This window comes from Eschrichtius robustus, chromosome 7 (assembly GCF_028021215.1).
Source record: "Eschrichtius robustus isolate mEscRob2 chromosome 7, mEscRob2.pri, whole genome shotgun sequence".
Lineage (NCBI taxonomy): Eukaryota > Metazoa > Chordata > Mammalia > Artiodactyla > Eschrichtiidae > Eschrichtius > Eschrichtius robustus.
In genome coordinates, this window is record NC_090830.1 from 97,199,152 (window position 1) to 97,212,147 (window position 12,996).

General features: G+C 34.6%; 1 protein-coding gene across 1 annotated transcript in view; it reads left to right on the plus strand.

The window, feature by feature from the left end:
* PCDH15 (protocadherin related 15) overlaps window positions 1–12,996 on the plus strand; it is a 1,145,650-nt gene that overhangs the window by 962,469 nt on the left and 170,185 nt on the right. The window contains exons 22-23 of the mRNA XM_068548948.1: window positions 1,463–1,768; window positions 4,596–4,820. Coding sequence (XP_068405049.1) covers window positions 1,463–1,768; window positions 4,596–4,820 — 531 coding nt within the window. The remainder of the gene's footprint in view (window positions 1–1,462; window positions 1,769–4,595; window positions 4,821–12,996) is intronic.

The window sequence follows — 12,996 nt, forward strand, 5'->3', positions numbered from 1 at the left end:
CTGCAATTACTCTTCTATCTTTTCTCAGGCTTAAAACTCCAGAGGTAATGCCCTCCCAGGGGCATTTGTGTTTTGATGAATAAAAGGGACAAATCCTGCTGGAATGTCTGGCATTATGACAGTCAGAAGGAGCGCAGTTATGGACATCTTGGGCTTTATCGTTTCAAACAAGGCACAAGTGTTCAGCAAACCCACCCCACATGCTTCCCCAGTGTTTGTAAAGGTGGATATACATCTGCTCGTGTGCTGTTCAAAATACATCCTATTGCATCCCAGGCTTTGTAGATATTAAGTGATTATTGTGTCCCTGGCTCATAATGCAGCCAAATGTCTTGTTTTCCTTCCTTTCCTTAGTGAAGTTTGGGGCATAATTATGTAACATTTTATAGATGCTAAGATTCATTCCAATTTCTTTGAGAAACAATAACATAGAATTGTCTAGCACAAAATACACCGTATTTGATAATGAAATGTCATAATTTATATTCCAATTAATTGAGTTTTAGATTATTTTAATTCTCATAACACTCCATCAGAAGAATAGTCACTCAAAATTTACCCATTTTATTTGATGCAAAGTGATTTAATATTGCATAAAATTTTCAGTTACAATAGGTTTATCATAGCATCAACAATTCTGTTATCATTTGGAGATTGTATTCTAATATTAAAGAAGAGCCCTTTTCAGTTGCTTTACAGTTACTATACTTTCACTTCTGTTTGGGTTTTGGAACATGTTTAGTTTTAAATCTCAGTTCTTTGCATTAATTTATTCTAACATTCATTAATTCCACAAATATTTATTAAGTAGTTTTATATGCAAGACATTATACTAAGAACTGGGGCACTGAGATATTTATTTCTTGTGAAATCCTAAGCAAGATAATTAAAGTGCATAAGCCACAGCTTTCTTATTTGTAGAATGGGACCAATGATATTTATTCATAAGAACATCAGGCAGATTAAATGCAGTTATATATATATATGGTGCTTATACATATATATATATACATATATATACACATATAGTGCTTGAATTTAAAAAGCTGTAAAATCTTAAGTTGTCAGTTATGTTTAATTAAAAACTAAGTGTGTTTTTTTAAATTTTAGAATTCAAAATCTATTAAAGAAATGATAATACAGGAAAAATTCCATATTTTTGAAATGTGAATTTTCTGTCATAATATAATATTGTTATTTCTACTGATATCAAATTATGTTATGTTCATTTTGAATGAAGAATATCGATTAAACTATAGTATATTTCTTTTCATGTTCTAGACTTTTGTACTACATTGTCATTATCTCTTTAATTTTCTCCCTAGAGAAAAAAATATTTGGTTAGAAAGATGCCATAATTCTTTAACTATCCCCTTCTGGCAGGGCAACATTACAAAATGTAATGTGAAAAAATCATAACAGAGAGTACTATGTGAATTCCTTTGTTTTTGATTTTATTTAGGCAACAGACCCTGATGCTGGAATAAATGGCCAAGTACACTACAGTTTGGGTAACTTCAATAATCTTTTTCGTATCACATCCAATGGGAGCATTTACACAGCAGTGAAGCTTAACAGAGAAGTCAGGGACTACTATGAACTTGTTGTTGTGGCAACTGATGGAGCGGTACACCCTCGTCATTCAACTCTAACACTGGCCATCAAGGTTTTGGATATTGATGATAATAGTCCTGTGTTCACCAATTCAACATATACTGTCATCGTTGAAGAGAATCTGCCAGCCGGGACCACTTTCCTTCAAATAGAGGTGTGTGGAAGAAGCAATTATTTCATGAATTCTGTATAAGATTTGACATTCTGTAGGGCTGCAGTAGGGCTGCCAGACTTAGTAAATTAAAAAAAAAAAAAAAAGCACATGCAGTCAAATTTCAATTTCAGATAAATGAGTAAATTTGAATATAAGCATCTCTCAAATATTACATATTGTGCTTTATCTAACAACCCTATTTTAGAGATATACCAAAATTTAAAGGGAGAAAAGTTGCCTTTGTGAGAAATTGAGTAACACTTCTTAACAGATTTCTTTTTAATTTACAAAAGTAATGCTAAATATTTATTGCAACAATTGACAATACGAGACTATTTAAAAAAAAAACTTAATAGTCTCTCACCTTGTACCTCCAAAGTTACTCAGTATTAAACTTTATGTGTATTCTGTTACATTTATGTTTGTGCTCACACAAGTATCAAGTAACTATTTACATATATATATAAATATACATGTATGCAGGTGTGTACATATATATATACATTCATATGCAAATATATATGTATAGAATTGCCTCATATTTTACAGAAATAGGATATTGCTGTACCTATTATTTTGTAATATCTTCTTCACTTTCCGTACACAACTGGCATCCTTCCAGAAGTCTAACTCTCCTTTTTATTAGTGTCTTCATAGCTAAGCCTCTTTTTTTCAGTCCTCAAATAAATTACCAGAAACTCTGGACATTCTGATTCAGTAGGTTAGATTGGCCTGGAGATCTGCATTTTAACCACAACCTCTTTAATTCTGACATAGGTGGTCTATAAAGTGTATTTTGTAAGAAAAAAATGTAGTCCTTTCTCAACCTGCAATCTACAACTTGAATTTTGTTAGCATGCATTTCAAGAACTTGTGTTTCTTCCATAATTTAACTCAATATGTGTTTACTTAGTAAACATTAATACATCTAAAAAAGGCAGATGCTGACCAAGGAGAGGGCCATTATTTCTCCATTTATTCTTCTATTCATCTATTCATTCACTCATTCCTTTATTCAACAAGCATATTTTCAGTGCTTACTGCATGCCAAGTCCTCTGCTAGACTCTGGGGATTCGAACATGAACAAGACAGATTTCCTGCCTTCATCGAATTTTCAGTCTGGTGTAGCAAACAGACAAGTAACTGGTAATTAATATAGAGGTCCTCAATGCAAGGAACCTGGGAGATCACAGGTGGAGCCCTTTAACCTAATCTTGAGAACAAAGAATGTTTCCTGGAGAAAGTTTATTTCTAAATTTTGAACTGAGGGGCAAATAAGAGTTATTCAAGGGGAAAAAAGAATATTCAAGGCATCGGAAGAACCTGCTCAAAATCCTGGAGGAGAGGAGAGAGTGAGGAGCTAAAGGGCTGGAAAATATATGTGTCCTTCTCACCATGTTAAGGAGATTGGAGTTGATCCAAAATGAAATGGAAAACAAGAAGAATTTTTAGGCAGGAAGGTGACATCATAAAATCTGTGCTTTAACAGTATCTTTCCCATTGTGATGTTGATAACTGTTTGGAGGGGGCCAAGACTGACATTCACAAAGATGTTTGCTTTACTGCATGCATTTTTTAACAAACCCTGACCTTCCCCACTCTATCCTTGCTGCATCCCATTTCCTCTACCAGAGTTGCCTTTGCCAGTCTCTGAATGAAATGAATGAAAGAGTCATCTATAAGACTTCCCGTTGAAACCTGTTTTTTCAGCTGTTTTTTGTTTGTTTTTTGTTTTGCTTTAATGATTGGGAAACTTTATTTTTGGAAATGAGAATTTAAAAAAAATTTTTATTGGAGTATAGTTGATTTACAATGTTCTGTTAGATTCTGCTGTACAGCAAAGAGAATCAGTCATACATATACATATATCCACTCTTTTTTAGATTCTTTTCCCATATAGGTCATTACAGAGTATTGAATAGAGGCCTGTGCTGTACAGTAGGTCCTTATTAGTTATCTATTTTATATATAGTAGTGTGTATATGTCAATCCCAATCTCCCAATCTATCCTTCCCCAACCTTTCCCCCTGGTAACCATAAGTTTGTTTTCTACATCTGTGACTCTATTTCTGTTTTGTAAATAAGTTCATTTGTACCATTTTTTTAGATTCCACATATAAGTGATATCATATGATACTTGTCTTTCTCGCTCTGATTTACTTTATTCAGTATGACAGTCTCTAGGTCTATCCATGTATCCCTTTTATTTTGGTATTTCTGTCTTATTTCTTCTTTGAGACAGTAATCTGGAGGGTAGGTATCTTGTTTTTATTCATCTTGTGCATCTCTATAGCACCTTGTGCACACTCAATAAGTATTAGTTAAAAGAAGGGAGGTATAATAGAGTGTTCTCTAGAAATGTATTATAGGATCTTTGTGAGAAGACATATTTCCTTAGTTTTCATATAGCCCTTTAATAACCTGTTATGTTTGTGGAAAGCACACACTACTATTTATTTTTATTTAAGGTATTATTTTTCATGGTTATACAATCATCAGGAAATAATAAGCAATCATTTATGACAATATTTATTTCTTTACTGTGGTATGATCCTTTTAATTAGTGATTTCTTCAAATAAAATAGATACAGTAACGAGATCAACAATGACAAAACCTCATGGGTCTCTGACTTGGTCTCTTTCTTTCTCTCCCTCTCCCTCTATCTGGTAAATTACTTTAAAAAATGTTTCTCTCTGAAACATGCCTTTTGATCATCATTCATTTCATGCTATTCTAGGTACTGACACATGACTTCCATCAGTCTTGCATTTCTTTATTTTGGCAATGGCAGTGATATAACCATTCTTCTTCTTAATTTGTTACAGGCCAAAGATGTTGACCTTGGAGCAAATGTATCTTATCGGATAAGAAGTCCGGAAGTGAAGCACTTTTTTGCACTACATCCATTTACAGGAGAACTCTCCCTTTTAAGGAGTTTGGACTATGAGGCATTTCCAGACCAGGAAGCAAGTATCACTTTTCTAGTGGAGGCCTTTGATATTTATGGAACAATGCCACCTGGTATTGCTACTGTCACAGTGATAGTAAAGGTAAGGAATATAGATGACTTCTGGTTGCCTACTTTGTACTCTCTACATGTAGTTTCTGTTTTGTTTTTTTTTTTTTAAATCCACACTATAGTATAATATTTGGGGGGCAGGATTCGTAATTATATGTGGTACCAGAGCCAGAACATAAAATTTTGAATGTACAGTATTTACAAAGACTTGAGAAATAACTATATTATTCAACTTATAAAAAATAAGTTTGAAAGAACCACTAAATAAGAGTTCAAACACTGTGTACTCCCTGGGTCCACCATTAGCTCTGTGACTTCAGTCAAGTCATAATTTCTCTAGACTACACTTTAGTCCAAATTCCACAGCACCGGGGATAATAACTTCATCCAAATCCTTCAACTTAAAAAAATAAAAATTAAAAAAAAACATAAGAGTATTCTGAAAGTTTAAGAGTTCTAAGCCCCCAAGAACTAGTTAGTTTAGTTTAGTTTGGAACCCAAGATTCTGGAATGAAACAAGCTTCGGAATCAGATGGAATTGGGGTTAATTTCTTGCTCAACCATTTTCAAGTTCTATGACCTTGGGGACTCTCTCAACCTCTCTAGATTTGCCTTCTAGGTTAATAAAACACCCTGCACCAATTGATTGCCTAGAAAAGCATGTCATCTTCCACCTTTAGGGTTTCTTGTGATTGTTAAGGTGTGTATTTAAAAGAAGACATGAGGAAAGATTCATCAGTTCTCACATGTTAGTGTATATAAAGGTCATCTGAGCTGCATACCAAACTTTCAGATCCCTCTGCTCCTTCCCAAAGGGGCACCTTTGCCACAAGAGCATCTGAGACATCAGTATATTAGAAAAGTAAACAGATGATTCTTACACAGGTTGTGTGAGTATCAGATGTTGAAAAATATACTTCAGTTACAAATACACACATACAAATGATCCTCGAGCTGCCTTATTAAAGGTGTTTAGTACTAAAAAATGACTTCAGATGACCTTTATTTCTTTGGTGACATAAAATAAAAGTGCTTTCATAAACATGTTTTGTATGATTTTTGGTCAGGGGGAGAAAGTACAAATTTGAAACTACCCTCTTCACATGTTTTCTCTGATACCCGACTGGAGTTTGAATGGTTAAAAAGACAGAGCTAGTCAGAAAGAAACAGATTCACACAGAGTGAGAGCAAAAGAGTGAGAGAGGAGAGAAGGAAAAGGAAAAAGGGAGAGTGACAAGGATACAGAAGATCTATATGATAAATGAAGACTTTACAAGGAAGCTTATAGAAAGTTTCAATAAGTCCATGAATGAAATACGTGAATAATTGGGTAAGCAATTTAAGTTCACTTTAATATAGATATTTTAATTCATATTATAGTCACAAATGTATATGTTCTACAAAAAATATATGATTTATGATTATGACTCAGATTTTGCCCGGTAACCATTGAGACCAAGTTTCCATGTTAAAAAAATAAAATCTATGAAATTAGACAGAAGAAAATATGGAAGTATGTGTAAATTTTGAATTAATGTTTAGTTATAGATGGTAGAACTGCAATACAAATTTGGCAACCACACATTGGTCTGCTATACAGCAGGACTATTTGTACTTCTTTCAGTCCCCTTACATCACTAGAAATGTATCCTAACTGAATGGGATCAAGTTATTTGACTCACCAGTTCTGTTAGGTTGTCTGATCCTGGAGATCATTCAGAAAACCATAGGAACCTATGTTCATTTAAAGTTTGCTGCTTGAGATGCCTAGAATGACAATCTGTAATGTGTTTGAGGTAAATTGTTTAGCAGAATTCACCTATGATAAATTACTCAGGATTTTATACCATCTGGTTCTAGTTGGCAACCTAAAGCATGTGGAAAGTTCTGGGAATGACTTCAATTCTTGAAAGCAGCTTTCCGTAGAGGGCTGTATGTACACAGGTTATAAGGCACAGAAGGTCATCGGCAACTTTTGTACAGTGTTCATTCTTAAAGGGCACTGCCAGGTATAAATGATGGTACAAGAAATCATCACTTTTGTTGCATTTTTGTTTGATTGTTTAACTGATAAATAAGTAAGGTATGCAATTGGTTTTCTTAGACAATACAATATTGATATGAAAACATAGAAGATTGTTAAAGATTTCACCAATATATGATTAACATAACTATATTTATCATATAGGTAAATGCTCTAATGCTCTTGACTGTAAGATCTTTGAGTGTGGATTTTCTTGTGTGTTTTGCTGTTGTTAAGATAATCCTGCAGTCAGGGTGGGATGTGGGGATTATTCCATTGCCTTTACTTTACACTTGAATTAGGTTTATCTGCTGGTACACACATGATGTCACTTCTTCCCTGGAGTCCTGCTGTCTTCTCTAAACTATTGGGTTGGCCAAAAAGTTCCTTCAGTTTTTAAGGAAAAATAAAAGGCACATTTTTCATTTTCACCAAGAACTTTATTGAACAATGTGTTCACCGTTTTGCTCCACTACCTTCTGCCATTTTTCAGACAATTTCGTAATTCCATCTTCGCAAAACATTTTGTCTTTTTGAGCAAAGAACTGTTCCAGGTGCCTTTTACAGTCTTCCAGGGAATTGAAATTTTTTCCATTAAGAGAATTTTGTAAATACCAAAATAAATGGAAATCTGAAGGTGCAACGTCTGGTGAGTAGGACGGATGAATCAGAACTTCCCAGCCAAGCTGTAACAGTTTTTGCCTTGTCATCAGAGAAACATGTGGTCTTGCATTACCTGATGGTAACAAGTGTTGCTTTCAGTTGGTCTCACTGGGAGCAGCACTTGTTGGAATTAATTGTTTGGTTTTCCAGAAGGAGCTCATAATAGAGGACTCCCTTCCAATCCCACCATATACACAACCTCACCTTCTTTGGATGAAAATGAGCCTTTGGTGTGGTTGGTGGTGGTTCATGTCGCTTGCCCCATGAGCTCTTCTGTTCCACATTATTGTACAGTAACCACTTTTCATCGCCCGTCACAATTTGTTTTAAAAACAGAACATTTTTCTTACGTTTAAGAAGAGAATCCCATGAGGAAATATGGTCAAGAAGGTTTTTTCTCTTAACTTACGTGGAACCCAAACATCAAAGTGATCAACATAACCAAGCTGGTGTAAATGATTTTCCAACACTTGATTTGGATATTCTGAGTATGTCGGCTGCCCTCCTGTGTGGTATAACGTTGATTGTTCTCAATGAATATCTCAATTTGATCGCTATCCACTTCAACTGGTCTACGCGACTGTGGAGCCTCATCCAGCGAGAAATCTCCAGCACGAAACTTCACAAACCACTTTTGACACGTTCGATCAGTCACAGAACCTTCTCCATACACTGCACAAATCTTTTTTTTTTTTTTTGCGTTTCAGGTGCATTTTTACCTTTCTTGAAATAATAAGGCATAAGATGCCGAAAATGTTGCTTTTTTCTTCCATCTTCAATATTACAATGGCTACACAAAAATTCACCAGTTTTGATTTTTTTTTTTTTAAATGCACGCTGATATGGCAGCTGTCGCAATACATTCTAACAAATTTTTTTCGAATGAAGTTAGCTACTAGAGCCACCGTATGGAAAAAACTGAACGAACTTTTAGGCCAACCCCAATACGTTGGAAAGGGGAACACGAGTCCTTTCCATTCTCAGATGCCCTAAAGCTATCTGGAGTGTTTTATTAGGATCTGGATTCCTTCTTTCTCTGGGGTCCACAGTGATTCTGTTATCTACTCCTTCCATTTTGTGTTTCTCTATCCTAAGAATTTTATCTGTTTCAGGGAGTTATAAATGTATCATTTCAGGGACTTAAAATTTTATTCAGCATTAAGTTCTCTTTGGGAATAGCAATGTGAACTATCAAAATCTTTTCTTGGGTAAGCTGCTTTTCTATTTGTGTCTCTCTTTCCTGAGACAATGATTTTCAGTGCTCTAGTAGTCTAGGGAAGGATCAAGGGACAACACAAAATCATCGAGGGCCTGAGGGGCTTCAATGCATATTTAGAAATATTATTTTGCCACACTGCTATGATATGACATTTAGAAATTTAGAAATCTGCTTACAAAAATTTTAGGAACATGATAATATTGGTGGTTATGAAGATGCCATGATAGGTAAAGACATGAAAAAGACTAAAAGATGAGACTGATCTAAATGAACTAAATGAGCAAAATGGCTTCTGGACCATCTACCTGGTTTTGCCTACCCATATGCTTTGATGGTGTTGAACACTAAAAACATTTTAAATAGAAAAAATGGTCCATCTATTGGCTGTTCTGGACAATAAGGGAAGAAAAGATTTGCTACTAAGGACCTTCACCCTATAATTCCCAGATTCAAAGATGGATGCTCAAGTGGTATGTAGCCTTCTCTCTCAGGATAGATGTGGTTGATAATGGAGAGTTATAATCCCTCATAGACTCTAGCTTGGCTGCTCTAATTTCAGTTTAGACTTATTTGCTTGGATTTTTTTTTTTTTTTTTTTTTTTAATGGAAGAAGTCATTGGTGTCAAACTGAGTCCCAAACTATCATCTGAACAAGCAGGGTGTGCACTAAATAAGCCTCATTCTCTATCTGGGACTTAAGTCTCTTAAAATGCCTTCCACATTCCCTAACCACCCCTTTATTTTAATACAGGGGATTCACTCAAGAATTCTACATCAGCTTGTGTGAAATGTTGCTCATTGATGGGCTACTTCTTTATTTAGAAATAAAAGAGTGTTGATCTAATTTTTATTGTCTCAGTTGCTCTATCTTATTTAGAGAAGTCAAACCATTTCATCGGTCAAGGGTTCCTGACCTATACAAAGTTATTTCTGGATTATTGTACATTTAAAACAAAACTTAACATTTAATTCTAGACATTTTTCAGTGCCACTTTGTTTTCTTTTTCAAGGTTATTTAAGCCTAATAAAATTTGCTGAACATTTCTCCAAATGCAGGCTGACACTTGCTTTCCTTTATCCTGATCACTCAGGATAAGATTATCACAAAGAGAATTTTAAAACTGTATTGTATACTATTGGGGCCCATAAAAATATCATATTTGTTTGTTTTGAAGAGAAGAGTGGAATACAATTCTCATTTCTCTACAAATGTAAATCTTTCCCAAGCTTGCAAATTTTCTACTGTTGGTCTGTTTACTTGCAATACTGACAGACAAGCTGTTTTACTGACAACATAATTGCATGGGATTTGCCAAGAGATATTTATACTCAAAACAGTCAGTCACCAAGGGGAAAGCATCTTGAAGATCTCTCTTTGAAAATGAGCAGAAACATAATTTCTTTGGTAAAGAAGGAAAAAAAGAAAGAAAGATCAAGTGCTTCATACCTAGTCCATCAAACTTATTTAAAATTGAAGTGATAATGGGGAAATTGAAGTATTTGAAATAATTGAAATAATATTTATTTCAAAGGAAAAATATTTTCACAGTAGAAGGAAAATGGAATTTTATCACAGACACCTGCAAAGAGCTTTCTTAGTGTCAAATTTCAAGGATCCAAAACAAAACTAATCATGATCATACAAATAATATGTATTTTTGTTGCAAAGGTTTTGCAGAACATTGATAAGACAAGGCCTTTTTCATTGTGTGTTTATTGAATATCTATAAGAATTGAACCTGTGATGATAGTAGATTACATGATATGGGTAAATCTCTGGAAAATATAGATAAAATTCTAAATAGTTTTACACATAAAATCCAGAGAAAAATCTGCCCTTACAAACTGAGTTATAATAATATAATATAGAAAATACACGGAAAGAGAAGATCTGTTTTCTATAGTAAGCCAAAAGCTGAATACAAGCCAGAAAGGTTGAAATATTTAAATGTGTATATAATTCTGGGTAGCATTAAAAGGAATGTAAAGAACTTGTCCAAGATAAACAGATGACTTAAGTCATTTGCTGATTGTAATTTTAGATAGAATGGCTGCATGAGAGTAGGAGAGAGAGTGAGGGAGATGCCTCTCTGAAGGAAGCAGACTGAATTCACCCCTGGTTGTGTTTACCTGTAAAAGAGGGTGCAGGTATGGGAGTAGGCTGAGATAGATGGAGGGACCAGAAATGAAAGACCATCTAGAAGGGCTGAGGTTATTAGGAAATACAGTGAGTCTTGGAAGATAGAGCTAGCATTTTCATCTTTCAGAGTGGTTTCTTCTTCTGGGAAGGAAAGGGATGTTCCTACCCCCAAAGTGTATAGGAAAGAATATAGACAGAAACTCAATGCCCAGTACCAAGCTGGCCTTTGCCAAACTATGGACACCTGACAGGCAGTGATTTGCCGCTGATGTTCTGTGGTGACAGTATTAGTAGAGTCCTTGTTTTGATTTGGTCAAAGGAGCTGTGGTTTGAGAGACAAGGAGGTAATCCAGGATTCGAACAAATCAGAAACTCTGGACACTTCAATATTTATAGCATCTTTCCTTCCCTTGCTCTGGAGGGAGGAGACTGAGTAAAAGATATCTTCAATGGACCAACTAGTGGGAGTATGGTCTAATAGATTGATCATTATTTTTTTTTATTAAAGTATAGTTGATTTACAATATTGTTAGTTTTAGGTGTACAGCAAAGTGAGTCAATTATACATACATATATTTTTTTCTGACTCTTTTCCATTTTAGATTATTATAAGATACTGAATATAGTTCCCTATGCCACACAGTAAATCCTTGCTGTTTATCTATTTTATATATAGTGGTGTGTATCTGTTAATCCCATACTTCTAATTTAACCCTCCTCCCTCCTCCCGATTGATCATTATTTTTTATGACTTGCTGCTTTTCACCTTGAGGTTGGTTCACCTGGAGAAAATACCCATTTAGGACTATGGCCTTCAAATATTACCCTCTGTTCTATTCTGTGCTATCAGATTCTTAAGAGTATATTCTCTCTAATATATTCACCTCCGTGTTTAAAGAATATGAATACATCAAGGAGGGCGTGTCATAGGGCTGATTCAGATGGTTTCTTAAAGTATCTGCCTATTCTGCTATTTCTACAGCTTTACAACGAAGATGTAACATATTTTCACTAAAGAACCAAACCAGAGGAAACAAATAAAAATGTACAAGCCCAGAGATAACATAATATCTCAAACAGGAATAATTTATATTGCTATGGCTCCCCATATATCACCCACTGATTTCTGGGAGTCCCAGGAAAATGCTTTACTTATAGAGTATACACAATTAAGTAATTTTACCCTTCAGTGATTATCACATTCTTCCCTGCCTGCCAAGGCAAATGAGACCAGGCTTGCCTTACCACAGCTCTCCCAGTGGGGACAATAGATGCTGATAAGCCTTGTTGATACTAGTTACTGCTAAGCATTGGTACCATTTTCCAATCCCATCATGACTATAGCTGCGATCTCTACCCCAGTGAATTGGCTGCCTCATACTGGGGGGCACTATTGATATGTTGGTGTCCTCAGTATGTACTCTGAGAACTTGACTTCACCAAAGTCATACAGTATTCCAAACAGTAATAATTTGTGCCTTCAATATATTATTATCATCAGGGTCTCTCATGATATACTTCACAGAGCACTAGCTCCTCAAGATGGTACTGGGTGTCTCATACACAAAGAATTACATAGACAAGTGGATTTGGGAAACACTGGTATATATAAATATAAACAGATTTCTATGCTGTAGGCCTTTATATAGGAGCCTTAAATATGCTAGTGTGTGTTGTGAATCTCAAAAAAATAAAATGTGATTTCCCACAATTGATCATGGAATTTCTTTTTATTTGTAAAGCTTTTGATAGGACTAATTTTCCAAGAATGCAGTTTGGAAAAAACTTTATTCAGTTTTCGTGAAAATAACTATTTGTAGGGTTAAATATTGAATAAGTTGTTTAAAATGTACAAATACGACTGCTGGAAGTCTCTTTTTACCAAAAAAAAAACCTTCATAAATAATTATAAAAATTATCTTCAGGGAAATAGATTAGAATTATGCAGTGTTTAGAAGCTTGCAATGTTGCCAAGATAAAATTGTAGTAACTAGTTAGAAGAATTCTTAAAAATGTAAAATATTTTTGGAAAGAGGTATTTAAAATTTTATGTGTGGAATTTTAATGAAAATCCTACTCAAGTCATTTTATATATAATCTTCTGCTGACCTTGCCAGTTCCTTTTCTCCTCACCTCCAAGTAGCAGAATGATGCCTTTAGGA